Source organism: Euprymna scolopes, chromosome 21, assembly GCF_053919585.1.
Source record: "Euprymna scolopes isolate OS-2025 chromosome 21, ASM5391958v1, whole genome shotgun sequence".
NCBI classification, from domain to species: Eukaryota; Metazoa; Mollusca; class Cephalopoda; order Sepiida; family Sepiolidae; genus Euprymna; species Euprymna scolopes.
The window spans coordinates 110,038,376-110,065,518 of NC_136502.1; the positions used below are offsets into that span (position 1 = coordinate 110,038,376).

Genomic DNA, 27,143 nt, shown 5'->3' on the forward strand with positions numbered 1-27,143 from the left:
TACGAAGTGAAAGAATGCATTAATATTCCAACACAAAAGATAAAAAAAAAAAACACGTGTTTCCAGGGTCATAGGGGATAGATATGAGTAAGTGAATTTGGTTGAATTTATTGTCATCTTCTCAAATCCTATACGGTTGCTACGAAGAATGTTTATGCAAAGATAAAGAGCCAGTCAAAGCACATCTGATTAATTTGACGCCTAAGCCAAAAAGACAAGAATGTCTGGTTCTGTATTTTGTGTGGAGTTATGTATATTTTTTATTTATTTATTTTTTTTTTATTTCCGGCACAGCAGAGTGAATTCTTTATTTGACTCGTATGGTTTCCAGAAGATAACTCAAATATGATCCAAGGGAGATCACTCTGGATAATTTGGAAGCCAATGTAACAAATATAATGATACATGATAGCAGAAATATCGTCAAGTACAAACAGAAACGTTGAAATGTTTTTTATGATAAGATTAAAAATTGTTTAGGTATGACATCCAATTCGTCTCTTAAACCATCATCTTTCCTTTCATTATTATTATTACAGCCTATAAACTTTTTTGCACTTACTCTCTTGGGTAAAACATCAAAGTTTTGTTTGAAATTTCAAGAAAGTTAGTAGTAGCTGTCGAATGAAAAAAATAAAAACGACTGAAAAGTGATTCGACGATTTTAATATTTTTCCGATACAATACAATATTATTCTCATACAATTCCAGATTCCGTAGTAAATTACAGATTTCGATTCTTTATAAATCTCTAAATATTTATTGTTATTTTTCTCTACGATTCCCATAAAAACGCATGCTCAATGTGGAGGTATTTTCCTAAAGAAAAAAAAAATACACTTGTGGTGGATCTATTGGGATTTTCCCAAACTATAGACGGTAACAAAAATAATGTGACGTCGACAAGAAGGAAGAAACAACACAAGTGAAGTTGTTATAAAAAGATTTGTATTAATAAGAAAGAGAAGGAAGAAAGTGTGTTTCTTTGCAAAAGCAGTCGCTTTACGGAACTTATCTATTGTTCGTCCTTTTAACGTTGTTTGTTTCCTGTGGAGTTTGGCTGGGTTGAGGTTAAAAAAAAAAAAAAAAAAAAAAAAGAAAAAGGCAGCCTTGAATTCCTTGGTGCTGCGATTGCTGTTGAAACTTCTACGTGTCCGGTATGAATGGCGGAGAAGGCTGAAAAACACGTGTTGTCTTCAGGGCTTCAACTAGCAAAAGAGGAAGATAATTCGAAATAACCGCTCTCGAAGGGTTGGGAGGAATCTAAAAAGGGAGGTCTGTGATTGGTTGTTTTTTCATCCAATCACAGGGCACCCCGTTAGTGACTCTTTAATAATTCCAATAGATCATCTATCGATTTTAGCTTTACTAATCATTAAAAATCAATAAATATTTATTATTTTATAATTATTACCAACAATGGAAAATTTTGTTTTAATCACATTCAAATAAAAAAGACAAAATAATCGTTTTGGCATCGGAAATATGCACAAAGTTGTCTGAATCTGATACCAATTCCAATACCCTAAATGTTCCGATTTTACCAGTTCCCATTCCAAATCATCGTCCCAACACTAGTAACAACCAAAATAAAATATATCAGTTTGAATAATATAAATAACAATGTATTCATAACCTGAAAGTTTAATTTCTCTGTTGCAGATGTTGACAGTGGGAGTCGATAAGAAAGCAACTCTTGTCATGGACGTGTGTTAGAAGCAGAGATGCGTCATTGAATTCCTCCATAGAGAAGAAAATTGAACCGATCAACATTCAGCAGCGTCTATTCAACATTTACAAAGCTGATGAAGTTGATGTCAGCGTAGTTAGGAGATGGGGGCGTCGATTTCAGAGTGGTAACAGAGATATGAGTTACAAAGTTCACTCTTGACGTCCGTGCACAGCCACCACCTCATCTCTATCATACATATATATTACTTTTTTTAATTTAGGTATACAAAATTATTATAAGTCACTACAATAAATTTACTATTTCAATTTAAAACTATTTCATCAAGCGACAGAAGCCTCTCTTCTTCATGAAGAACAATCAAAAGAAAGACTGTCCATTATGGAGGACATAGGCTTCTGTCGCCTGATGAAATCTTTTTAGATTGAAACAGTAAGTTTATTGTAGCGACATATGGTAATTTTCTTTACTTATATTGAATGAAATAATATTTTCTCTTCTTTACTGAGCACTACCAACAATCTTGTTAAATTCAATGTTTTTTTCACTTATGAGTATCTTTACCTGGAATATGTATATATATATATATATATATATATATATATATATATATATATATATATATATATATATATAGTGGTCCAGATTAAGAATGTATACCTATGTTAAAATTCAGAGAATTTTTACCAAGATAATAAAATAGTGCTGAATAGTAAATAGAGCTATTAATATTAATATGTATTATACATATATATAACAGGCTTCACTACACTGGCATGAAAATGTCTCGATCTGTAGTTATAAATAACCAAGAGCTCGTCAGATGAAAAGTTCTTAGATTTTAAGTACGAAGACAATGGTGAGAAATCTGTTTAGATATGACACTCACCTTGTCTGTCTTGACCGTGTCCAGCATCTCCCCCGCTTAAGCCTTCATCTTCCCTCTCACTGTGGCAGTCGGGGCTCATAAACTGTTTGTGTCCATTGTCTCGGCCACAAGACTTGCCTCCAATCTCCTGTTAATGGCAGAAGAAATAAAAATAACAAGAGGACAAATTTGCCGATAAAAATTGGGGGCCAAAACTTGCGCCATTAAGCAAATCGCAGGATTTGCTGGCACAGTAAGACGTGTAAGTCTAGAGAGACTTAGTGAATACCCACTTGGCCGAAACAAGGAATTAACTTCTAGCAGCAAGCTAAGCAGACAATTCACCCGTTGGCACTAATGGTGACGTTGATAGCCCGGCTGGTGGTCGTGGTAGTTTTCTTTTACTCTTTCTTTTTCAACTCAATATCTCCAATTTTTCCACTACCCCCCCCCCTCAACCCTGTAATCTTCCGTTTGTTAATCTGTGCCTCAAGACACCATATTGAGAATGTAACTCTATGGGAAATACTCTTTCAGTCCTTTTCAGCCGCTAACATTATCTGGAATTAGTTTTTCAACGGCTTAAGTCAAACATTTCGGTGGCGGGGGGGGGGGGTGAATACGCTTGGTTTCTTTCCATCTATATTTGTTTTTCATTCATTCTTTCCGTCACCCCAACCATCTCACTTTCATCGCCAATAGAAACTGCAATAATAATAATAATAGTGATACTCTCGATTCAAGAGAGATGGAAATAATCGCAAGAATACCAAGGGAAAGACAAACACAAACAAAAAACGTGATAAAGCAAATAAGAAACGATAACTACAAACAATGTACGAGATAATCACACACAATTTTTTTTTTTTTTTTTTTTTGCTTTCTATGGCGTTATATCATTTTGGTTGTTTTGTTTTACGACATATCAATCCTTTTCGGGTTATTTAATGCCGAGTGCAGTTATTTTGAAAATAGTTTTTATCCTTCAAGTTCTTTAGATGTTCAAATATTTATTTGTGGCGTTTGGTTTGGTTGTTTTACGGCATATCAAATCTTTTCGGGTTATTTAATGCTAAATGCTGTTATTTTTTTAAATAGTATTCACGTTGCATCCAGTTATTTTGTAGTTTTTTTTTTTTAATTCTTCAAGCTCTTTGAATCTTCAATCGCTAGTTTGTAGTGTTTGGTTTGGGTGTTTTATAGTGGATTTTATCGTTTTTGTTCCCGGCCCTGCAAAACATGATTGAGTTTTGCAATGGGAGAGGTCAAAGGGTTACAGTATTAATGTTTGGTACATTTTAAGTTAGGAAACCAGTCAGGATTGGTTGGTTGGTTGTTTTTGTTTTACGGCATATCAACCTTTTTCAGGTTATTTAATGCCGAATCTAATTATTTTGAGGAACGATTTTTAATGGAGTATATATATATATATATATATATATATATATATATATATATATATATATATATATTACGTCAGATTCTATTTAATCTATAGTTGGGACCCTAACAGGTACTACCACTCCAGGTCAGAGTGGACCTGGGAGCAATTGCAATTAAAGGGTGGCTCCACACACCCCATCCAAAGCCCGCAAGGTGGGGCCTCACCACTGGATATAGTTTAAGGTCATATCCAGGACCAACCAGTCAGGAAGTGAGTGAGATAGAAAGAAAAATGGGGAATGGGAAGAAGGAAAAGGGGGAAAAGATGGGTTGTTTTTGTTTTTTGGTTTTGCAGAACATGATTAAGTTTTGCAAGGAGAAGTAGAAAAACAAAAAAGAAACATCAATTTTAGGTACATTTCGTCTCAGAAAGCCAATATCTTCAGACAGCCTGATCTGGCAGCACCAGATTATGGTTTTATATATATCTATAAAAGTGTGTGTGTGTGAGGACAATTCACATCGTATATATTCAACGAAGACATGAAATTTGCTGTATAGGATATTCACACACGTGGAAATTTTTTTAATCCGTTTTCATCCGGAAAAAGGGCTACTAAGGGGTCAAAATTGAAAAATTGGTACGCGGGAGTCATCGGATTTTTATCTGTTTGCTAACTGTTTTACGAATGCGCATGCTTGAATAGGTCACATTACAGATAACTTATATTAAGAATAAGTAGTTTGAAAACTACTGTTAAATATCGTGTCACGCTGGTCTAATGGTTATTGTACTTGACTCACTGTCTTCAGGTTTTTGGTTTCGATCACAGCTCGAGGATTTGTTTTTATTTTTATTTTATTTATTTTTTTTTTTTTTTTGCTTACAAGAAGTGAATGGTTCAGAAAAAAACATAATATTAGCATGGACATGTCTCAGTTTCTGTATTAATTAAAATTTTAGCATATTATACGATCGGCTACGCCGATCGGCTCTCTAGTATATATATATAATCATAAAACCCTGTTAATCTTGCGCCCTTGCTTGAATCTTGTCTACGACGATCAAGCGATTCCATCTTTAAAAAAATGGATGAAAGATGGTTATGTATATAATATATATATATATATATATATATATATATATATATATATATATACTAGCAAAAGTACCCGTCGTTGACTGGGTTCAAAAACAGCCTTCTGAAAATGGACTCTGATTTATGAAAGTATGATAGGTTATGAAAAGGAAGGGTTGTAAAGAGATAGCTTCGAATTTGGGGGTATCAAAACCAAAGCAAAATATGATGAAAGTAAAAATAAAATAGATACACCCCATAATTTATTATACCATACCTGTTCACACTGAAACACTTATCACAATATTCTGTGGATCTATATTAAAAAACCTTGTTAAACTTTGTGACATATTTCCATTCTATGGCGGTCAGGCGCGAACGAACACCCCATGATTTTATTATACAATATTTCTTCAAACTGAAACATAATTATCAAAGTATACTTACGCAGATAGATATGAAAAGTCTTTATTAAAGTTTGTGCCTATTTCCATTCTATGGAGGCCAGGCGCGAACACAGACCCCACAATTTTATTATACCATCCCTATTTAAGTTAAAACATACTTATAAAAGTATTCTTATGTACATCTATATCAAAAAAACTTTTAAACGTTTTTGTTTTAATTTTAAATTTTTTATTTCCATACTTTGTGGAACAGGCGCGAACGCAGACCCCACAATTTTAATGAACCACCGTTCTGCCAGATCAAACATACCCATTCCTGTGTCTCGATACATCTTCTATCATTATATGTAATCAGTTTTTTTTAAATAGTCAACCATATAGGAGCCTATTCGTAACCACATACACACACACACACACACACACACACAAACACACACACATTCAGCTTTATATTATAGATATATATATTTTAGTGTATTTATATTCATATTAAAACCCCTTTTTTCTATTTATTTAAAAAGAAAATACAATCCTCTATCCCGTCCTGTCAAACACCCCCCTCACTGCAATATGCACCTCGCTGCATGCATTCATGACACCAATAATGTCATATTTGAATGATAGATCGCACCTACTACTAATGAGGTGATCATCAAAGTGTCCCTGCAAAAAATAATGAAAAAAGGGAGCGAGAAAAAAGAGCACGAGGAAGAGTGAAATGATAGTGAGAGATTCTATTATGACATCACAATGTATCCTGAGATATTTGGACGCGAAAATCAATGTTTTAGATGGTAGAATTCAAAAAGACATAACCGGAAAGAAGACTAAGACAAAAAAGAGCAAACGTGAGTAGGGAGAGGGAGAGGGAGAGGGAGTTGAAGGGAAGAAAATCAAAAGAAGGGAAAACAAAAAAGAGTCTGTTATGATAACATAACGATGTCTTTTATTAAGTCTTTCACTTTGTCGAAATCACGTGTTTTTTTCACTTGTTTCTGTTTTTTTTTTTTTTTTTTTTTTTTTTACTTGCCTGCCCATGAGGGCCGAGTTAGACATGAGGTCGGTTTTTAATGTGCTTATGTGTGGGTGGGTGGGGGTCTCCCCCAAAAGGGGCACTCTGGTTAGTAACAACAATAAAAAATGTATCATGAAGGAGTTCTTCTCCATTAACCAAGACCAAAAAATGAAGTGTAGCATCAAAACAGATACTACGCTTTGATCTTGTTTCTGTTTTTTTTTTTTTTTGTTAGCATTGAGAAATGGTTAAAACACATTTGGAATAAGTATTGTAAATCTGAATCTATATAAAGTGAGGACACTTCGCAATCTATATACTCAACTAATTTTTTATCTACAGACTTGAAATTTGGTATATAGGGTATTCAGACATGCGAAAGTTTTTTAATCGATTTTTATCCGGAAAAAAGAGTTGTAAAGGAGTTATAATTAAAAAATTAGTAAGGATTTTTATCTGTTTGTCAACTTTTTCACGAGGTTTGGAAACATTTTTTAAAGATTGTGTCAAGCTGATCTAATGGTTATCGTACTTGACTCACTGTTTTTAGGTTTTGGTTTCGATCTCAGCTCGAGTATTATTTTTTTACTTAAAGAAGTGAACTGTTTAGAAAAAACGTAATACTCGCATGCACATGTCTTAGTTTTTTTCCGTTTTTTTATTTTTTACTTCATTTTTTTTTTTAAGGAAATTAGCGTTACGTTTAATACCAGGCAATGCCGAGTACATCTTCTAGAGTATATATAAAAGAGAACTTGTCTCTGTGTGTGCGAAATGTCTCTACCAAATTTCTCTCTGAATATTTCGTCTACAGACTTGAAACTTGATATACAGGGTATTTAGACCTCGAGAACACTTTTGATTTGGTTATGGGATGAAAAAAAACATTTAAGTTGGTAAGTAGAATAAAATATTATTATTGCTTTTACTTTTGCGCATGCTCAAAATTAAACATTCAAACCGTTTAATTTCTGACATTTCATATTCATTTGCCGGTAGTTCAGACAGTAACGACACTGGAGAGATAATTAACGACTAAGGCTGGAGTGCTAAACGTTTAGGTTTCGATTTTAGCCAAAGTCATATTTTTGTATAACTTTTGAAATCCTTACTATATATTGGATAATAATCAATAATTGGATCCATAATAATAATAAAATCCATAATAATAATAAAAAAAACAAGTGAAGCATGCATGGTCCCCCGTGAATGCACAGTGAACGAGGCATAAAAAATGACTAAGTTCAGCATTTGCCCCCCCCTCCATTTAGCCCCAAAAGTCTCTAAGGCCTTAACATATTTAAATTTGAGTCCAGCACCATGCAAAATTGCTAAATAGACATACACAGAAAATTTTGGACAAATATGGTAAAATAGTCCCAAAAATGGAGTGTTTTTATTAGCTCTAAAAGAGCCCCTGGGGCACACCCAAGAGTTATCGCAAAGTATTCAGAAAGTTTTATAAAAATTCAATGCACCAATTTATTTATTTTTTTTTATAAGCACAAAAGTATTAATTTTAGCCATTTTAACCCGAAAGGCACCCCTAAGGCGGAAACCGGAGTTTTCCCGGAAAATCCGTTCTGTTACTTTTTTTTTTTACTCATATCATGTTTTATGTCAGTGCAAAATTTTAAAAATTTCCAAGGCGTAGTTGTTAAGAAAAGTGCGGACGGACGAGCGGACAAGGGTGAATTTACAGGTTCATCCTCCTTTTGTCGGGGGGGGGGAGGAATAATGAATCTACAGGAATTAAAATATAATATTTATGCGTATTTTATGACCGGGCAACGCCGGGCGATCTGCTAGTATATATATATATATATATATATATATATATATATATATATATATATATATATAAACTTTCATGTTTTATTTTAAATATTGTACATTAATAAAGAAAACAGAACTTACTTCTTAAATGGTAAACCCTTTACAATATCTTCCCTCATCATCGTCCGAGTTGCAAATCAAATGTCAATTCCCTTAAAACAACTTCCTGTCTGTTAATCTCAACTGCCTAAAGCGTGATTTTAATTGGTTTTCTATCATCGAAAAATACCGACATTCTTCACACTTTTAAGATAAAGTGGAGGTTTGAGTTTAAAAATGAAAAACTTCAATCCTTAAATCGACCCCCCCCCTAAAAAAAAATAGCCAGAGTTTTCGTTAAGCATACATATTTACATTAAGTGAATTGCGAACAGACTATGAGTTTGAAATTGTATTTTAATGCTAGCAGGTGGGGGGTGGGGGGTCTTCCCCATGTATTTTAATTCATGCCGATTTTGCATTTATTATTACTAAGCCAATTCTCTATTAAATATTGTTGAGGACGCACCCCTATTACCAGGAATAATGAACTAGTCCATGACGTCACTTCCGGGGGAAGTAGAATCGATTTACCTGAGAGTAGTCCTGCCATAAGCAAAGATAGTGTTCGATTACCACTTTTATATATTTTTGTTAATACATATTTATTTTATTGTTCCTGTGTCTTTCTCCTCATTTATTCGAACCACTAACACCACAACAAATATTATATTGTACCTAATATATAGTACTGATTTCAAAGGATTTATAAAAATGACTCGGGTGCCATCAGCTAGAATCGAAACCCAAACATATAGCGCTCCAGCCGCGTTCCCTACCGTTTGAGCTATTGATAGAATGATGAGAAAGATTTAAGATATGAATTTGCGCATGCGCAAAAGTAATACAAATATGTCAGCAAGTTGAAATGAACATTCTGCATTTCAATTTACCAACATATTTCTGTGCGTATTATTCATCCATCCAAACAAAGATTTTACTCGTTATAAACCACCTTTGATGTATGACTGCTATTTCCTGTTAATTTCAGTGTTATGTTATCAAGAGTTTAAGAGTTTATTGGTTAAATATTTACAGGCAAACACATATATACATCTACTGATTTATTTATATAGAAAAAATTCAGAGATTTTAAAGTATGAGCTGTTTAACCTTTATCATGCCGACCATAGATTATATATATATATATATAATGGTTATCACTGATCAAGGCCCGGAAGCCACTCGGGGATAAGAGTTATTGTGTGTACAGTGATCAATGGGATAGTATCGTAGTAATTGTTAGTATTGGAAATTTGATAAAGTGTCTTATTTAAGGGGCGGTCCATCAGGAATTTGTTTATGTTGGACTTGAAGACATCCAAGTTGTAGTCAGGTCAGGAAGAGAGTTCCACAGGTACGCACTTCTAAGAAAGAAGCTTTGTTCATGGAATCTGCGTTTTGATTTAGGTACAGATAAAGAGTGGGGAAAATTATTTACAGCGGTTTCAGCTAGACAGGTGTTTTTCGTGAAAGATTGGCGGGGGGGGGGCAGAGATTGGAGCTCAGACTAGCACTTGCCATGTAAATAACAATAAAACAAAGACAGGCTCGCAACGTCCCTTCTGTGGGAAAGAGGTTGCAGAGAAGAGAAAACGGCATCCCCCACTAAGCTACAAAGTCTATTTTGTACTCTGTCAAGGCAGAATAGGCTGTTTTTAGCAGCTCCTGCGCAGATGTGGCAGCAGTACTCCATTCTTGGACGTATTTGGCTTTTATATAGATAGAGAATTGCATCAGTAGTGAGATATCTCCTGGAGCGGTACTTAAATTAGTTAAATTTTCAATTAAATTGTTTTTATCAAACTTTATCAGAGCTACATAAATAATGTTTGCAGTGTATGCGAAGGCAGTATACATAAACTATTGACATCAAGTTAATTTATTCTATGATAAAAAACGAATTCGGAATAAAATTATAATTTGTACATTACTTCAAAAACTATGTTCCATTTAAAGGAGAATGGAAGGGCATGAAAGAAAGTTAAAAAGGTAGAACACTGATAAGTTATCTTTACTTCTACAAAAATAAATATTGAAAAAACATTTTATGTTTTAGCGAGAAGTTTCTACATTACACAATATTATTATTAGTTTTTTATTTTTGCTATCAATAAATTAACGGAAAATAATATTAAATTCATTTTCCACAAAATAAGTTGATTACAAAATTTTGTTGTTTCTTTGCAAAAAAAAAAAAAAAATAAATAAATAAAACAGTAATTTTTTTTTTCTTTAAACCCAGACAACGCCGGAACAATTGTGGCAGCAGGTAAAGTTCACAGGGAAAGTCCAAATAAAACATGAGAGAAAGGTGTGGCCGGTGTTTGGAAAGGTAGGTGGTTGAGACGTGGGTGACGTCACATCAGGGACAAAAAAGTCACACGCAGCAAGAGAAGGAGAAATTTTTTAAATATTTAGAAAAAAAAAATGTGTTGTTGGAAATACCGGATATAAAGGCTTACGTTAATAAAAGAAAGCGAGTCAAGTTTTTTCTTGTTCTGTTTTTTTTTGTTGTTTTTTTTATATATAACGGCTATGTTACATTCTAATAAAATATGAGAAACGCAAATGAAGGCAGATAGTTTTTTTTTAATGCTGCATGAAAAGTAAAAAAACAACAAAAAAAAAAAAAATTTGAATTTGAAAGAGATCACGTGACATAATTTAGTTTGTTTCTTTTTTACCTGGGAGTCACCACTTATCAAGGCCCGGAGACTACTCGAGGATAAGTGTTAATGAATGTATGATGGCAGTGTAGTAATGGAGTAAATTGTGTAGAATTTGATTATTTATGGGGACGGCTCAACTTGTTTACATTGGATTTGAAGGCTGCCATGTTGTATTCAACCGGGAAGCAGGCTAGCGGAACAGTGTTCCAAGAGCGACAGTTCTGGTATAGAAGATTTGTTGCGATCATATAAACAATGAACACGAAGTCAAATTCAAAATTAAAATTTAAAAATATACAAAAATTACAAAATAATTGATTTTGTTAAGCAAAGTTTGCTTAAGTTAAATGTATTAAATTAATGCCCAAAATTTTATTGCATGAAGATTTGTTGGAATCGTTCTTAGAATCTTCCTCGTGTTCTAATTTGCGTGTTGGCTTATAGAACATTGGTCTGGTAGAGGATATGTGAGTCTATAATATCGATACCCCCGTTCAGTCTCGAAAGACAAAGGATACCCCCTGTAGGGACAACTATAGGTGTAATTGTGAAGTGAGGGTTGCACAATCCCCAACCATACCTCCCCTGAATCGACACTGCCTGAGTCCAATGGCAAGGAGAAGTCCAGGAAACAAATGCCGAGATAAGTGGAGAGCACATACAGCACCTGGAAGTCCCAAATGGTCACCCATCTGGTACTGACCAGGCTTGTTGTTGCTTAACTTTGGTGATCTGATGAGAACCGGTGTGTCAAACGTGTCTATAATAAAGAATAGCTAAAATGGGTATATTCGCTGATGGCATCACGCTCTATGATAGACATAAGGGAAACAGAAATGTAACATAGTGTGAACGCACATATGCAAATGCATTAGAAATGATGTTTCCGGTAAAGAAAAAAAAAGACTATAAAAATGAGAAAGAGAACGATCACGTGAGAGACGCAGAGTACGTTCGAGATCACGTGAGAGGTATGAATAACGTTTCAGATCACTTGCGTGACGTCACGGTCGTAACAATGAGGAAATAAATGTTGATACAATAGAAGTAAATAATCATACGCATCAAGTTTTTGAGTAATATGAAAAAAAAACAGTTCCAAAAAGGCATATTTTTTTAGCCCTAAAAGTCCCAGAAGGATGCGAACCAGAATTTTGCCAGGGTCACCCATACTGAATTTATATTAAGAACAATGGCCTCCACATTTTGACCAAGTTTCAGGAAAATCTAATCGATTGATTAAACGCTATGGGGCAAAAAGTGTCATTTTGGGCTATTTTTGACCTCTTTTGAGCCCTTGGGGATGCAACGGGATTTTTCACAAAAACAATTTTTTGCTGTGCACATCTATTTAATAAAATACAATTTGTGACAAAATTTCAGGAAAAACTAATGGACGGTTATCTGGCAATCGTCCGGACGCATGGTTGCCACTGAAAACATAGGTCCCGCGCTCCAATAAATCGGGGGGGGGGCAAAAAGTGAGTTGAAGTTATTTCCTATTCTTTGTCTCCTTTGCAACTGAAACTGCATATAACATGTTGGTTCCCGGACAATGTTAGATACATGTCCAAGGTAATGGCGGAAACTTTAGAAAACTACTTCTTACAAGTAATGAATACGAAATCAAAAAATATCATCCATTATAAATATTTAAAAATATCATCCATTATAAATATTTAAAACCTACATTATATTTTGCTACGGAAAGATTGTTTGAATTCAATGCATAAATTTGTGCCCCAATTTTTAAACTTTCAATACACAGGGATTTGTTAATTTGTTGGCATTTTTTCTTAGAAGATTCCTTGTGTTCTGATTCTTGCATATATTTCCAATATGTTGGCCTTGGTTTGATAAATGACATGCGAGTCTTTAAGAAAGAATGGTAATTCTATAACAAAAACATTCTGAGTTAATTGGCATGCATATGCTAATTTTTATGGCAAGTAAAATTATCTCTATTATAAAAAAACTAGCCTGGGTGCCCGGCGTTTCCGTTTGAAGGTGTGTGTTGAGAAAAAAAAAATAAATAGATAAAATAAAAAGTGGTAATACGCAGGCAGACTCGAACCCGTACTGCAAAGGAGGAAAAGAACATAAAAAAAACGTGACCTCTTTGCTGTTGCGCCCATCGCCAAACCAGAAGTGACAAATGTTTAAATTAAGGCTAGTCAATTTAAAAAAAGGGGATGACTTTTGAAAATATCAGCGAAAAAAGTGACCCCTCTCTGTAGAAAACTGCCCAGTTGAGAGTGAAGGAATTAATGTTTTTAGCCAATTTTTCGATATTTGTCGTCCGAAGGGTCAAGCTTCAAAACGATACTGATCTCGTGAAAATCTGTCGCCTCTGTTGAAAGTTTTAGGCATGCATGATTGCAATATAGACATACATACAGTTATTTAAATAGACAGATGAGATTTATATTATCAATGGACTTTGTGTGTGTGTGTGTGCGCGCGCGCGCGTGTAAGATAGAGTTCGTTCCATATAGACTCCAAAACGGCTGGACCAATTTTTATGAAATTTCACATGAAGGTAATTTATGTGCCTGTCAATATTCTTAGATAGGTTTTGTATTGGAATGTTTTTATTAAGTATGAATAATCGATAATCAAAATAATCCAATGAAAGAAGGAACAGGTGACTTGGACCAAAGTTAACCTAACATCTCTGCATTTGAGAAGTTTTATTACCACACAGGTTCTTTGAGATGACAGGGGCGCGTTCAAAATGAATGTTTCTGTCTAAAGCACAACTACACCATGATACTTGACTTTTTCATTTTAAACTTAAATTCAAGCCATTATATATAAAAATGATTTTATAAAACCGTCAGTAGGTTCTCTACAGTCCAATGTAGATTACAATGTATTGTGGACTAATTACTCCCGGTAGGAACGTGAAGCTTCGTCCCAGTACACCGCGATGGATCTCCAACTAGTGCAGGCAACTAATGGATTTAATTGAAAAATGGGCGATTAATAAAAATATGGAAGTGTGAAACATTAATCATCATTCAATCCCGGGCAACGCCGGGACTCTCTGCTAGTATATATACAAATAGATTTGGATTCTTTGAACTATTGTTCTAACTTTGAATGTCATTTTCCCGTTTCAGGCAATATAACCTCTGACCTTCTTCAGGTGTATCTTGTCGAACTCAAGAATCTTGATGCCAAACTCGGAAATCTGCACAAAATTTCAAACTCATTATTTAAATCATGGGGCAGCATGCTCTCATTCTGTAAGTCATCCTAAGTAATTTGCAATTGTATTTTCGGTCGTCAATACTGAGGATTGAACCTAAAACCTTCAGGAGAAGGTCACTTTTACAACTGAATTTTTCCAAGTACTCTCACCACTGCGTCACGGGCCGTTGCAGATTTAGGACTTTTATCCAATCATGGTTGATGGAATGAGAGCATGTTACCCCTGTGAATGAAATAAATGGTTCCATTCAAAATTTCATGCAGATTCTCGAGTTCAACAAGATAAACATGAAGAAGTTATATCAACCGAAAAGTTGTATTAAATAATAATAATAAAAAATTCAGTTTTAGCTAAGATACTAAAAAAATATATAGTTATAAAACATAGAAATATTTACAAAACAAATTTGAACAGAATAGATGGATCCCAGGTAACGCCAGATTGGTACAGCTAGTATATGTAACCAGGATATGTATATATATATATATATATATATATATATATATATATATATATATATCAGAATTGGATCACAAATTAATTAATCTTATGGCTTCAAGTCTTACAAAGTACTTCTGGGAGGTAATATTTTTATATAAGACAATCCCAGCCAAATAAAATTGCTCAATATACTAGATAGAGCAAATTACAATTTACAGTTTTTAAATTTAAATTTCATTCACAAAAAATATGATTGTCAAAACAAAAAGTTATTGTTTGGGCAAAGAATACAATATTTATATTAATTTCCTTAATCCATTAATTTTTTTATGTCGGCTCATCTCCTCAGAGGAAAAGTCATTAACAAAATATTAATTCTGGTTAGATATAATTTTGCTATTCAGCAAATAGATAGAAAATATATTTTAAAGATTATATAAATAATAATAAGGGACATGCAGAAAGAAAATAAGGGTTGGAACAAAAACGAATATGAGATTTTGATATCCGAATCAAATATTAATCCTTCAATAGAATAGAATGGTGTTATTAGGTTCCAGATGTTGAAGATTGGTATATTGCAGGCGAAATCCAATTATATTTAGTGACTCATTCAAAGTAATATGTCGTAATCGTTTGTTAATAGAGAATTTAGAATTATTCTGTCTCATTTTTTGGTTATGTAATATCAGTAGAAATATGTTCTCTTTTCATAAAGTAAAATCCAACTGGTCAAAATGAATATTCTAATTAGTTAAAAAATCATGATAAAATCATAATAATCGGAATGTTAAAATCGGTTAGAATAGTTATTTTTGGATTTAAAATGATAAAAAATGACCAAAAAACGATATTACATAATCAAAAAATTCTCCATTCGCAAAGAATTACATGATTCTTTGGATGATTTGCCGAATATAATTGGATTTTACCTGCGATGTATTAATCTTCAACCAATCTGGAACCTAATAACATCATCCTATTCCATTTAAGGGTTAATATTCTATTTGGATACTAAACTCTCATATTCTTCTTTGTTTCAATTCGTATTTTCTTCTCTATGTTCCTTAAAGAGATTTAATCTTTAATATATTTTCTATGTATGTGCTGAATAGCAAAATTATATCAAACCAGAATTAATATTTTCCTAATGATTTTTCCTCTAAGGAGATGAGCCTACATCGAAAATCCATGGATTAAGGAAATAAATATATTGTATTCTTTGTTCAAACAATACATTTTTTGTTTTGAAAATCATATTTTTTTGTGAATGAAATTTAAATATAAAAACTGTAAATTATATATATATATATATATATATATATATATATATATATATATATATATATATATATATATATATATGATAGAGAGAGAGACAATATTCCACTTACATGGTTTTATAAGTGTCTTAATTAACTTCCATTTAAAGGTTATTTGCCGGTATCATAGGGTAAAAATGCTAATTTGCAAAGCTTTATTGACTAGATCAGCAAAAATTATCACTTCCTGCACTGATGATTGCGTAAGCATGAAATACTAGTGTCTGTAGGTATAAGACATTATTAATATTTATTGAATATATATATATATATATATATATATATATATATATATATATAAAATAACATAAGAAATTACAATTAAATTTACAAAAATGATCCAAGATGGTAAAACTAAAGTATATCATAAATATTAAAGAATTAATGTTTATAAAGTAATCTCAACCAGATATAAAAGCTCGATAAAACCAAATAGGAGATAGAGCTTATAATAATATGTCTATAGCAAACTTCACTGATTGAATGGATGTATTATCAGAATCACATGATTATCGATTTGTGAAAGTTTATCTTATATATATAAGAACAAGTAGTTAATAAAACATGTTAAAAAATACTTTGAAATGAGTTAAAAACATATTTAATTTGAAAAGGAAACACTAAAAAAGTGGATAGTCCTTAATCCGCAGAGTTTCGAAGAAATACTTTCCTTCTCATCAGAGGGTAGGGATTAGCAAAATGTGGGATCGGATTTTGCTTGCAAAAGTATTTAATGAAACTTCAAGTAAGTCAAAGATCTTACTTGGTAACAAATAGCGAAACAGAGGGAATAAGGTGAAGAAAAAGGTGATTTCACGTGAATGGATAGTCTGGTGAAGGGTAAAATATCCAATGACGGTAAAATCCAAAAATGCAAATCCAAGAAAGTTAGTTAAATTTCCATTCGCACAAGTGAAATCCAAATTAACTTAAAACTCAAATTAAATATGTTTTTAACTCTTTTTCAAAGTGTTTTTTAACATGTATTTTTTAACTATTTATTTATTATTTATATATATATTTATTTTTCATCCACATGCAGTGCTGTTTCATTGTATCACAACTCATCAGTGCAGCAAGACATACACGTTTCCTTAGCTGTGGATCGAACCTACAACTGCCGTGTTGATAGTCGATAGGTCTAACCATCAGGCTACGAATCAGTGCCGCAAACATTTCTCCACAAGTGTGTATTTGATCCACACCCGCCCATCGCAGAAAGTGCTCAAACCACCATTTGTTTACAAAAAAATAAATAGTGGGCTTCATTTAATTGCTTGAATACACGTCGGATGAAAATATATTTACAAAGTGCTCAACCTAAAGAGGCGGGGTATTAATTTGTCATCCACATACAGTACTGTTTCGTTGTATCACAACTCATCAGTGCGGCTAGACATACATCTTTCCCCAGCCGTGGATGCATTTACATCACACTCGTTTTATTTTATAAGTATAATTCCTCTTACACATGTTTCGTTGAATGGTAAAAATTCACCAAACAACACATCAGAAACAGATTTATGTTCTGTTGCAATATTTTGGACTTGTAATGGGGTATGATCCCACACAGTCGGACGATTCTATTTATAAACGATGCTTGCTAGGAACTGACGAATCGAATTTACTTAGTTTAAAAAGGATTAAAATTGTTGAAAAGAAATAGAAACCCTTAACTGTCATAACAGTAAAGATCTTGTTATATAATTTGTTAAAACACTTGATTAATAGTAAAAAAAAAAAAAAGATTAAAAAAAAAAACACTTTGGAATCCAATGCACACGAGGAGACGAATTTGAATTCAGTGCAATCTAAGACATATTTCTTAGTTTTCGTATTTAGGTTCCAAAATATTGAACGCAATAAATTGCTCATAAATATAGATGTTGTTCATAAATATTAATAAATATTAATAATAATAATAATAATAAACCTTAAATTCAATCATAACATTTGCCCTTCAAATATATTTTTAACTGAATCTATATGAAACTGAATTTCAAATTCGTCTCCTCGTCTGCATTGGATTCCAAAGCTTTTCATTTTTAATTATTCAAAAATTGTTCTAATATCTTTGCTGTTATGACATTTAAGGATTTCTATTTTCTTTCAACAATTTTTATCCATTTTTAAACCAAGGAAAAAATTCTGTCTTTTTTCCTAGGAACATAAATCTGTCTTTGATGTGTAGTTTGATGAATTTTACCATTCAATGAAACATGTGTAAGACGAATTATACTAATAAAATAAAACTATGTTAAATGAACATGTTCAGTTAACTGAGAACCAGACGTATATAAATAAATGCATATTTTTTAAATTTGGAGGATACATATAAATTTCTAAGCCTTTTTTTATAAAAATATTTATTATTCAAATATTGCAAATATTAATCTTAATTTTAATTTCAATTAACTAATCGTAGCTTGTTTTTAATGGATCTAATTTTCTAACAGTAATTAAGTTATTGGATGATTGAATATTCATTGATTTACCTCCCTTTTCTCTAAAGTTGCATTTACACATTTTTCTTTCTCTTACTATCCTTTTTCTTCACTTTCCTCTTTTCTTCTTATTTTTCATTTTTTTTTTCTCCACTTTTCTTTCTCTTCTCCTTTTCCTTACTTTTTCTCTTCCTCTTCTCTCCCTTTTTTCTTTCCCCCTTTCTACTTGATCATAAGAACCCTACATATTCATACAAACATATCGTTATGTAACTATGATTATTTACTCTACCTAACATTTTAATATTATTTTCAAATTATTAAATATTATTTATTTTTGATAATTACTATATCTAATATATAAAATATCTAATATATAAATAGACTTCGTGACTTAGTGGGGGATGCTCTCTTCTTTTCCCTGCAACCTCTCTCCCACAGAAGAGACGTTGCGAGCCTGTCTTTGTTTTATTGTTATTTCCATGGCAAGTGCTCATCCGAGCTCCAATCTCTGGTCCCCCTCACAAATCTTTCACGATAAACACCCGTCTAGCTAAAACCACTGTCAGTAATTTCCCCCACTCCATGAGCATAGCTTTTTTCTGAGAAGTGCACGCCTGTGGAATTCTCTTCCGTTTGCCTGTTTCCCACCTGACTACAACTTCGACATCGTCAAGTCCAACATAAACAAATTCCTGATTAATCACCCCCTTAAGTAAGACACTATCAAATCTCCAATACCAACTATTATTACGCTATTATCCAATTGATTATTGTACATAAAATAACCCTTATCCCAGAGTGGCTTATGGGCCTTGATAAGTGGTGATCCCCATGTAAAAAAAAGTATATATATAAAAGGTTATATGTCTGTCTGTCTGTCTGTCTCCTCATTTTCAAACTATCTCTTCCAATACTAAAGGTCCTGGATATGACCTTAAACTATATCCGATGGTGAGGCACCAGTTTGCGGGCGTTGGGGAGTGTGGAGCCACCCTTTAATCGCCATTGCTCCCAGGTCCACTCTGACCCGGAGTGGTAGTACCTGTTAGGGTCCCAACTATGGGTTAATGAGTTAAATAGAAACCAACTTGAAAAATAAAAACAAAACAAAGATGGTAATTAACCGTATGATCGTTTAAAAATCAACAACAAAATATCTACATAAAAAAGCGATAAAAGTAACATGTACGTGACGTAACGATTAAGGCACTAGGCCATAATACATATGGTTTGAGGTTCGATTCCTAGAAACAGTCAAGCTACGCTGACGAGAGGTAGCACCTCGAAACATACACGTCCGTAGATTACTGTTTTATAAGTAAAAAATAAAAATAATAAATAAATAAATATTTTTTTACGTCCAAAAAATATGGGCGACTTCCTAAGGAAAAAGATTCTCAAGGTTAAAAACGCTAATTAATCCTATTATCGCATATATATATATATATATATATATATATATATATATATATATATATATATATATATATATATATGTTATTATTATTATTATTATTATTATTATTATTATTATTATTATTATATTACTATAATAATTTTTAAATACATACAGACACCAGTGTTTCATCCTTTCGGGAATCATCAGTGCAGGGTGACACGATTACTGCTGGTCGGCAGATTCGAATGCAGCCATGAAGCCATCTCTGACTCCATTAGCAAGGAACAAACCTCACGGCCAACTGTGAGAAATATCGTTGAAACTTAAAGATTTATTTTTAAATGTCGTAACATCCGTCCACAGTGATCTAATGATTATAACATCATGATCTTCGCATGTAAGTTTAAATGACCGACTTTCATTTCATCTTAAAAGTGCTCAACAATAAGAACCGAGTTCTTAAAGGGCTGACATTTTTATTACTATATATATATATATATATATATATATATATATATATATATATATATATATATATATATATATATGCACACACACACGGTTGTGAAGCTTAAATTTGAAACAGTATTATCATTGCTTAAAAGCACAGGTAAAATGGGTGTATTTTACGAATATTAGTTCTTGTTATTTGCCGTTTATCAAAATAAAGAAAGAAAAAGAAGGAGAGGGAGAGAGGAATGAAAAAAGAATTGATGGAATTAAAGCTAAAGATTCAAAAGGAATGTCTTTTTTTTAATTCATCAATTCTCCTCTCTCATTTTAGAAAAAAGAAATGCATTCTTGTGGCCTCAAACAAATTCCAGCTAACATGCACACAGACAAACGATCATTTTCCATTTTCTATGTATTTCCAATAAAGTTCAGAGAAGCATTAACAATAAAGTAAACAAAATAAATGCTCACTCCACACAGTCTTTTTTTTTTTTTTCAATTTACAGATTAAATAAAACAACAATTCTATCAATGCACTGTCCTAATAACTACCGTCTTCAATCTGCTTTATTGCATACAGATATTACAACCACACAATAAACCAATAGATTATATTAGAATACTGGCAGACCGCCCGGTGTTGCCCGGTCGTAAAATATGCATAAACATTATATTTTAATTCATACAGAAACTGAGACGTGTGCATGCCAGTATTGTGTTTTTTTTTGTTTGTTTTTTTCTAAACAGTTCACTTCTTATGAGTAAAAAAACAAAAGAAAAACATAGGAGCTCGAAACCAAATATATATATTATATATATATAATATATATATATGACTACTTCATTTAATCACATAAATTAATATACGAAAGTATAGATTTATAGGTAAACTTTAAGTATTTACTTCAAAAGTGCTCAATACGTAGGTAGAGCTAGGTAGTAAATTATAAAATATATATGGCGATTAAGCTACACAGAATATTCCGTGTTTCATCCATACTAGGATTCATCAGACTTATGCTTATGCCTGATGAATCCTAGCGTGGATGAAATGTGGAATATTCTGTGTAGCTTAAGCGCCATATATTTTTTTATAATTGTTATATATATATATATATATATATATATATATATATATATATATACATATATATATATATATATATATATATATATATATATATATACGAGATCGAAACCAAAACATCAGGATAATGAGTTAAGTACGATAACCATTAGACCAGCGTGACACAAGCTTTTAAAAGGTGTTTTCAAACTACTTATTCTTAACATAAGTTAGCTGTAATGTCAACTATTCACGCATGTGCATTCGTGAAACAGTTAGCAAAAGATAAAAATCCAATGACTGCCACGTACCAATTGTTCAATTTTGGCCATTTTGCAGCCCTTTTTTCCGGATGAAAACGGATTGGAAAGTTCTCCTATTTATCAAATTTCAAGTCTATATATAAAAAATTCGTTGAGTATATAGGTTGAGAATTGTCCTCACACACACACATTCTCACTTTTATAGATATAGAGATATTATAAATGAGTGTACGTCCTTTGTCAAAAATGAAAGAAATTGTTTCTCTATTCCTCTTTTACAAGTACTTGAATGGTGGATGCTCTGACGAACTACAAGCTCTTGTACCCCTTCAATGAAAATACCCCCGACAAACTCGACAAGCAGCAAAGTCCCACCCCTACACAGTTGAGATCCCTAGATATAAGAAAGCCTTTTACTTTAATAGATTCTTCCCCAGAACGGCAGAACTTTGGAATTCTCTTCCGGTTTCCTCCTTCTCCACCTGTACTGACATGCAGAAGTTCAAGTGTAATGTGAACAGACATCTTGCTGCTAAACTCCCTACATAGTACCCCTGCAACTTAGGTCCTTGATAGTAGCCCCCTACATCAAAGTGGCAACGTGCCTTGTTTGGGGTGAAAATGTAATTTAAAAAAAAAATAATAATAATTTAAAAAAAATTACTATAAACTAGTGAAACAACATATTTTGTTTTGTTTTTTGTTTTATATATAAAAAAAATTCATCCGTTAAAATTAATAAACGATTTTCGGATTGATTTCAGTCAAGAAAAGTCCTTAATTGCACAGCAGCCATTGCGCAAAAGCAGCATGCACTCCACTGATTTGTACACCATAAATCAACTACAAATAGGCAAACTCTTACAGATGCTAGAAATCATTGTAAGAGTGAAACAGCCACAGCCAAAAGAAGGAATGCTGAAATAACCAGAAAACATGTAGAGTCGCAGAAGATAGGAACTCGTTATATTTGGTAAATTTATAATTGTGTAGTGAATAATGGACAATCAATAATTCCTCCACTATCCAACAACAAGGAGGTCGCATGCACAGAAAGCGAGAAGGTGGAACTGCTTGCTCAGCGATTCGGCTTCCACTCCACCTAAGAATAAACAAACAACTCCCTCCCAAATTTTCCTATGCAGACTGAAATCGCATTTGATGATCTAAAAATAATCCCTTCTCATCTCCGTGATATGATTAAAAAAAAACATCTCCAAGGTGTGTGGGCCTGATCTCATCCCTGCTATATTAATTAAGAAATGCTACGCTGAGCTAGCCCTCATACTTTCCAAACGCTACAACAAATGCCTTGCTGAATTTTGTTTCCTAAGCTCCTAATGAAAAACGAATACTAAATATAAATAGATCTTTCTTAATCAAGAGAACCATTCAGGTTGTCTTCGATGGACATACATCCAAACAGAATAACATTAATGTGAGAGTCCCTCAGGAGTTGATCCTTGGACCACTATTATTCCTGATATTCATAAACGACTCCCCTGATAATATTGTGTCCGAGATGGGTATATTTGCTAATGATACAACACGCTATAACATGCACGAGGGAAGAATGGATGTACATAAATCTAAGACAATGGCAGAATCGTCAGAAAATGACCTGCAGACCGTAGTGGAATGGGCCATAAATGGATGATAATATTTAGCGTTACTAAGACTAAGCTGCTCTCCTTTAACAATTACAAAAAGCCTTCTCAACCATCGATAGTCATGACAAATAACACTCTACCTGAGAGTTCTTCCTTCAAACTCCTTGGCTCAAGATTCACAGGAAATATGAGCTGGAACAATTGAGGGCATTGCAAAGGCTGCCATAAAGGTGGGCTCCCTTTATTGTGCTAGAAGATTACTCACACATTAGAACCACTTGTGAATTTTATACTCCCATGAAACTTCCTTCTTTGTTACTGAGGTTTCTTTGTAGACAATCTTTTGTTAATAGTTTGAAAAAAATTAAGGAATGAATCCCTTCACAAGTTTTGGAAATTTGAAAACAATTTTGAAGCATTTAAGCTGTCGAATAGAAAGTCATTTCTGGCTTTAAAATTATTAGCTAATCCTTATCTATCCATATATCTATAAAGCTGAGAATGTGTGTGTGAGGCCACTTCTCAACCTATGTACTCGACGGATTTTTGATCTACAGCGTTGAAATTTGATATGTAGCATATTCAGACATGTCGAAAACTTTTTAATCAGTTTTCATCCGGAAAAAAGGGCTGCTAAGGGGTAAAAATTTGCAAATTGGAAACGTAGGTGCCATCGGATTTTTATCTGTTTGTCAACTGTTTCACGACTGCACATGGGCAGTCGAGAAACATGACAGCTTCTTTACGTTAGGAATAAGATTTTTTGAAAACACTTTCTAAATGTTGTGTCAAGCTGGTCTAATGGTTATCGTACTTGAATCAATGTTTGTAGGTTTTGGTTTTTATCTCAGCTGTAATATTTTTTTTATTTACAAGAAGTGAACTATTTAGAATAAAACATAAAACTCACAAGCACATGCCTCAGTTTCTGTATTAATTAAAATATAATATTTATACATATTTTACATCCGGGCAACGCTGGGCAACCTGATAGTATATCTTCAAAAGTGAGAATGTGTGTGTGTGTGTGTGTGTGTGTGTGTGTGGGGACACTTCTCAACCTATATACTCAACAAATTTTTGATCTACATACTTAAAATTTGTTATATAATGTGTTCAGACATGTAAAAAAATTTTCAATCAGTTTTCATCCAGAAAAAAAAGGGCTGTTAAGGAGTGAAAATTGAAAAATTAGTACTTGGGGGGGGGGTCATCAGATTTTTGTCTGTTTGTAAACTGTTTCACAACTGTGCGTGCACGAATCGTTAGTATTATGTAAAGAATAAGAAGGTTTGAAAACACTTTTTAAAATCATGTCAAGTTGGCCTAATGGTTATCGTACTTGACTCACTTTCTTTAGGTTTTGGTTTCGATCTCAGCTAGAGTATATATATATTTTTTTTACTTACAAGAAGTGAACTGTTTAGAAAAAACGTAATACTCGCATGCAAATATCTCAGTTTCTTTCCATTTTTTTTTTTTTACTTCATTTTTTTTAAGGGAATGTAACGTTACGTTTAATACCGGGCAACACCAGATACATTTTCTAGTATATCAAAAATATTGAAAGTTTTGGAAGCTATGAAGGCCATTCTAAAAGTAAATTATCCTGTTTTTTTAACTCCCAAAATTGAAGGGCTAAAAAAACAGAAGTGGTACCATTAAAACGAGTGAACATTTTGTGTGCCAGATTTTATTTCTTATATATAGTCATCGCCATTCTCAATGAACTTTTGACAGGAATTCAATGATGCATTTCTGCTTGTGACGCACGCCAATAACAGAGATTGCTTTCTTAGAGTCTCACATAGTAAATATCTGTGATAAAGAGATGAAACTTTCAGATCCTGAATGCATAAGCTCAGTCATCATAACAATGCAATTTGCGATCCATTCGGACAGAAGAAAAAAATAGGAGGCATTATTTTTGGAACAGTCATTTTATTTATTTTTTTTTTTTACATAGGGGTCACCACTTATCAAGGCCCGGAGGCCACTCGAGAATATGGATTACTGAGTGTACTGTAGTCAGTGGGACAATATCGTAGTAATCGTTAATAATGGAAATTTGGTAAATTGGATTACTTAAGGGGACGGCTCATCAAGAATTTTTAACTAAGACATTAAAACGTTGAAGAACTATAAAAACAGAAATACTACCATTAAAACGAACGATTTTTGTGCTCCAGAATTTATTTTTCTACATAGTTACCATCATTCTCAATGCACTGTTGCCAGCCTCTTTTGATGTCTCGGTCAGAAAAGTCCAAAGCGTGCGTTGTCAGTCACATCTCTGCTGCCACTGAAATCTATGAACTCATCTCCTAACCTTGCTGACATTAACTGCATTGGCTTTGTAAACGTTCAACAGGTGCCGGTGATTGTTTATCAATTCAATTTTTTCTAGCATGAAGGAACTTAATGCCGCATCTCTGCTTCTGACACACATCCATGACAGGGGTTGCTTTCTTAGAGTCTTACACTGTCAATATCTGCGACAAGGTTGGTTGGTTGTTTTTGTTTTATGGCATATCAACCCTTTTCGGGTTATATGTGCCGAATCCAAAGATTTTGAAGAAAAATTTTTTTAATAGAATACATTTGTTGTTTTCAAGTCGGTTTCTATTTAACCCATAGTTGGAACCCTAACAGGTACTACCACTCCCGGTCAGAGTGGACCTGGGAGCAATGGTAATTAAAGGGTGGCTCCACACTCCCCAAAGCCCACAAGCTGGGGCCTCACCACTGGATATAGTTTAAGGTCATATCCAGGACCCCCATTGAGGGACTTTTACCCTCTGCAGGGGGGCAGTCGGTGTATTCTAATGCCCCACCGACAGGGCCATCTGCGACAGGGAGAAGAAACTTTCAGGTCATGAATGCATGAGTTCAGTCATCATAACAATGCAATTTGCAATCCCCTCTGATCCATTCTGGCGGAATAAAAGAAATAAGAGGTATTACTTTTGGAATATCTTCTGTATATACCTGAATATTATTATTCTGTGTAATTTTATTGTTTACTTTTTCTTATCAGGTACAGTCTGAGTAGATTTTGTTCATCCCAATCAATGATACGTCTTTGACAATCAGTCTGACAGTGGCTTTGCTTCTATCTGGTCAAGGTATGTTTTGTTCAATCCTAAGAGGTCAACGCTTCCAGGTGTTACCTGGTCTCTTTGATTATTGCTAATCCCGGTTCTCATTAGATCACCAAAGTTAAGCAACGTTAAGCCTGGTCAGTACCAGATGAGTGACCATTTGGGAATACCAGGTGCTGTATGTAGGAGAATGTCGACACCTCCTTGCAAGAGCTACAAAACTCTAACGTTACATACTCTCATGAAATTTTCTTTTTCAAAGGAAGCTGGTTCAACCTGCCTAGGGTAAGTGCTGCTTCGGTAATCAATCTATTGTGAAATATCGATGGGGCTGCTCAGGTATTTTTTTGGAAGTCAAAATGCGCTTCACTTAGTGCGCTAGTTTTTCAAAATCTCACCAGACCTTCTGTCTGATCTTCGGCAGAGGAGTTAAATAAAAAGGTCAGTTAAATCAAGCTTTAAAACTTGTATTTTGAGATTATATTCATTTTTTAGTCAAGAATAAAAACGACTAATAAAAATTACAAGGGAGAGAGACTTTCAGTTTTGTATGGCGATTTTTTTTTTTTTAATTCTTTGGAATACTGTTCATTAATCACCAATTTTTCAGTTAGAATTTAGAAAACAAAAATCGTGTTTAATATTTTTGGCGAGGAATCAGTTTGTTTTGTTAATTAAACGGAAATTGTCCCCCTTTGAGCATTTTCGTTTATACTTTACTCATAATATATCAAGCATACACTCTGTACGTCTGTCCGTCAGTCACAATTTTTGTAAAAGAATATCTTAACTTTTTTTTTTATAAGTGGAAAATGTATTATCAATACTAAATAATTCA

General features: G+C 33.2%; 1 protein-coding gene across 2 annotated transcripts in view; it reads right to left on the bottom strand.

Moving 5' to 3' along the window:
- Positions 1-27,143, bottom strand: part of LOC145242981 (protocadherin-19-like) — a 146,940-nt gene that overhangs the window by 35,736 nt on the left and 84,061 nt on the right. Inside the window, exon 3 of one of the 2 annotated variants that reach the window (XM_080106094.1) lies at positions 2,580-2,706. The exons of the other annotated variant lie outside the window; for it this stretch is intronic. Within the exon in view, the coding sequence (XP_079962220.1) occupies positions 2,580-2,706 (127 nt within the window). The remainder of the gene's footprint in view (positions 1-2,579; positions 2,707-27,143) is intronic. 2 annotated transcript variants of the gene reach the window in all.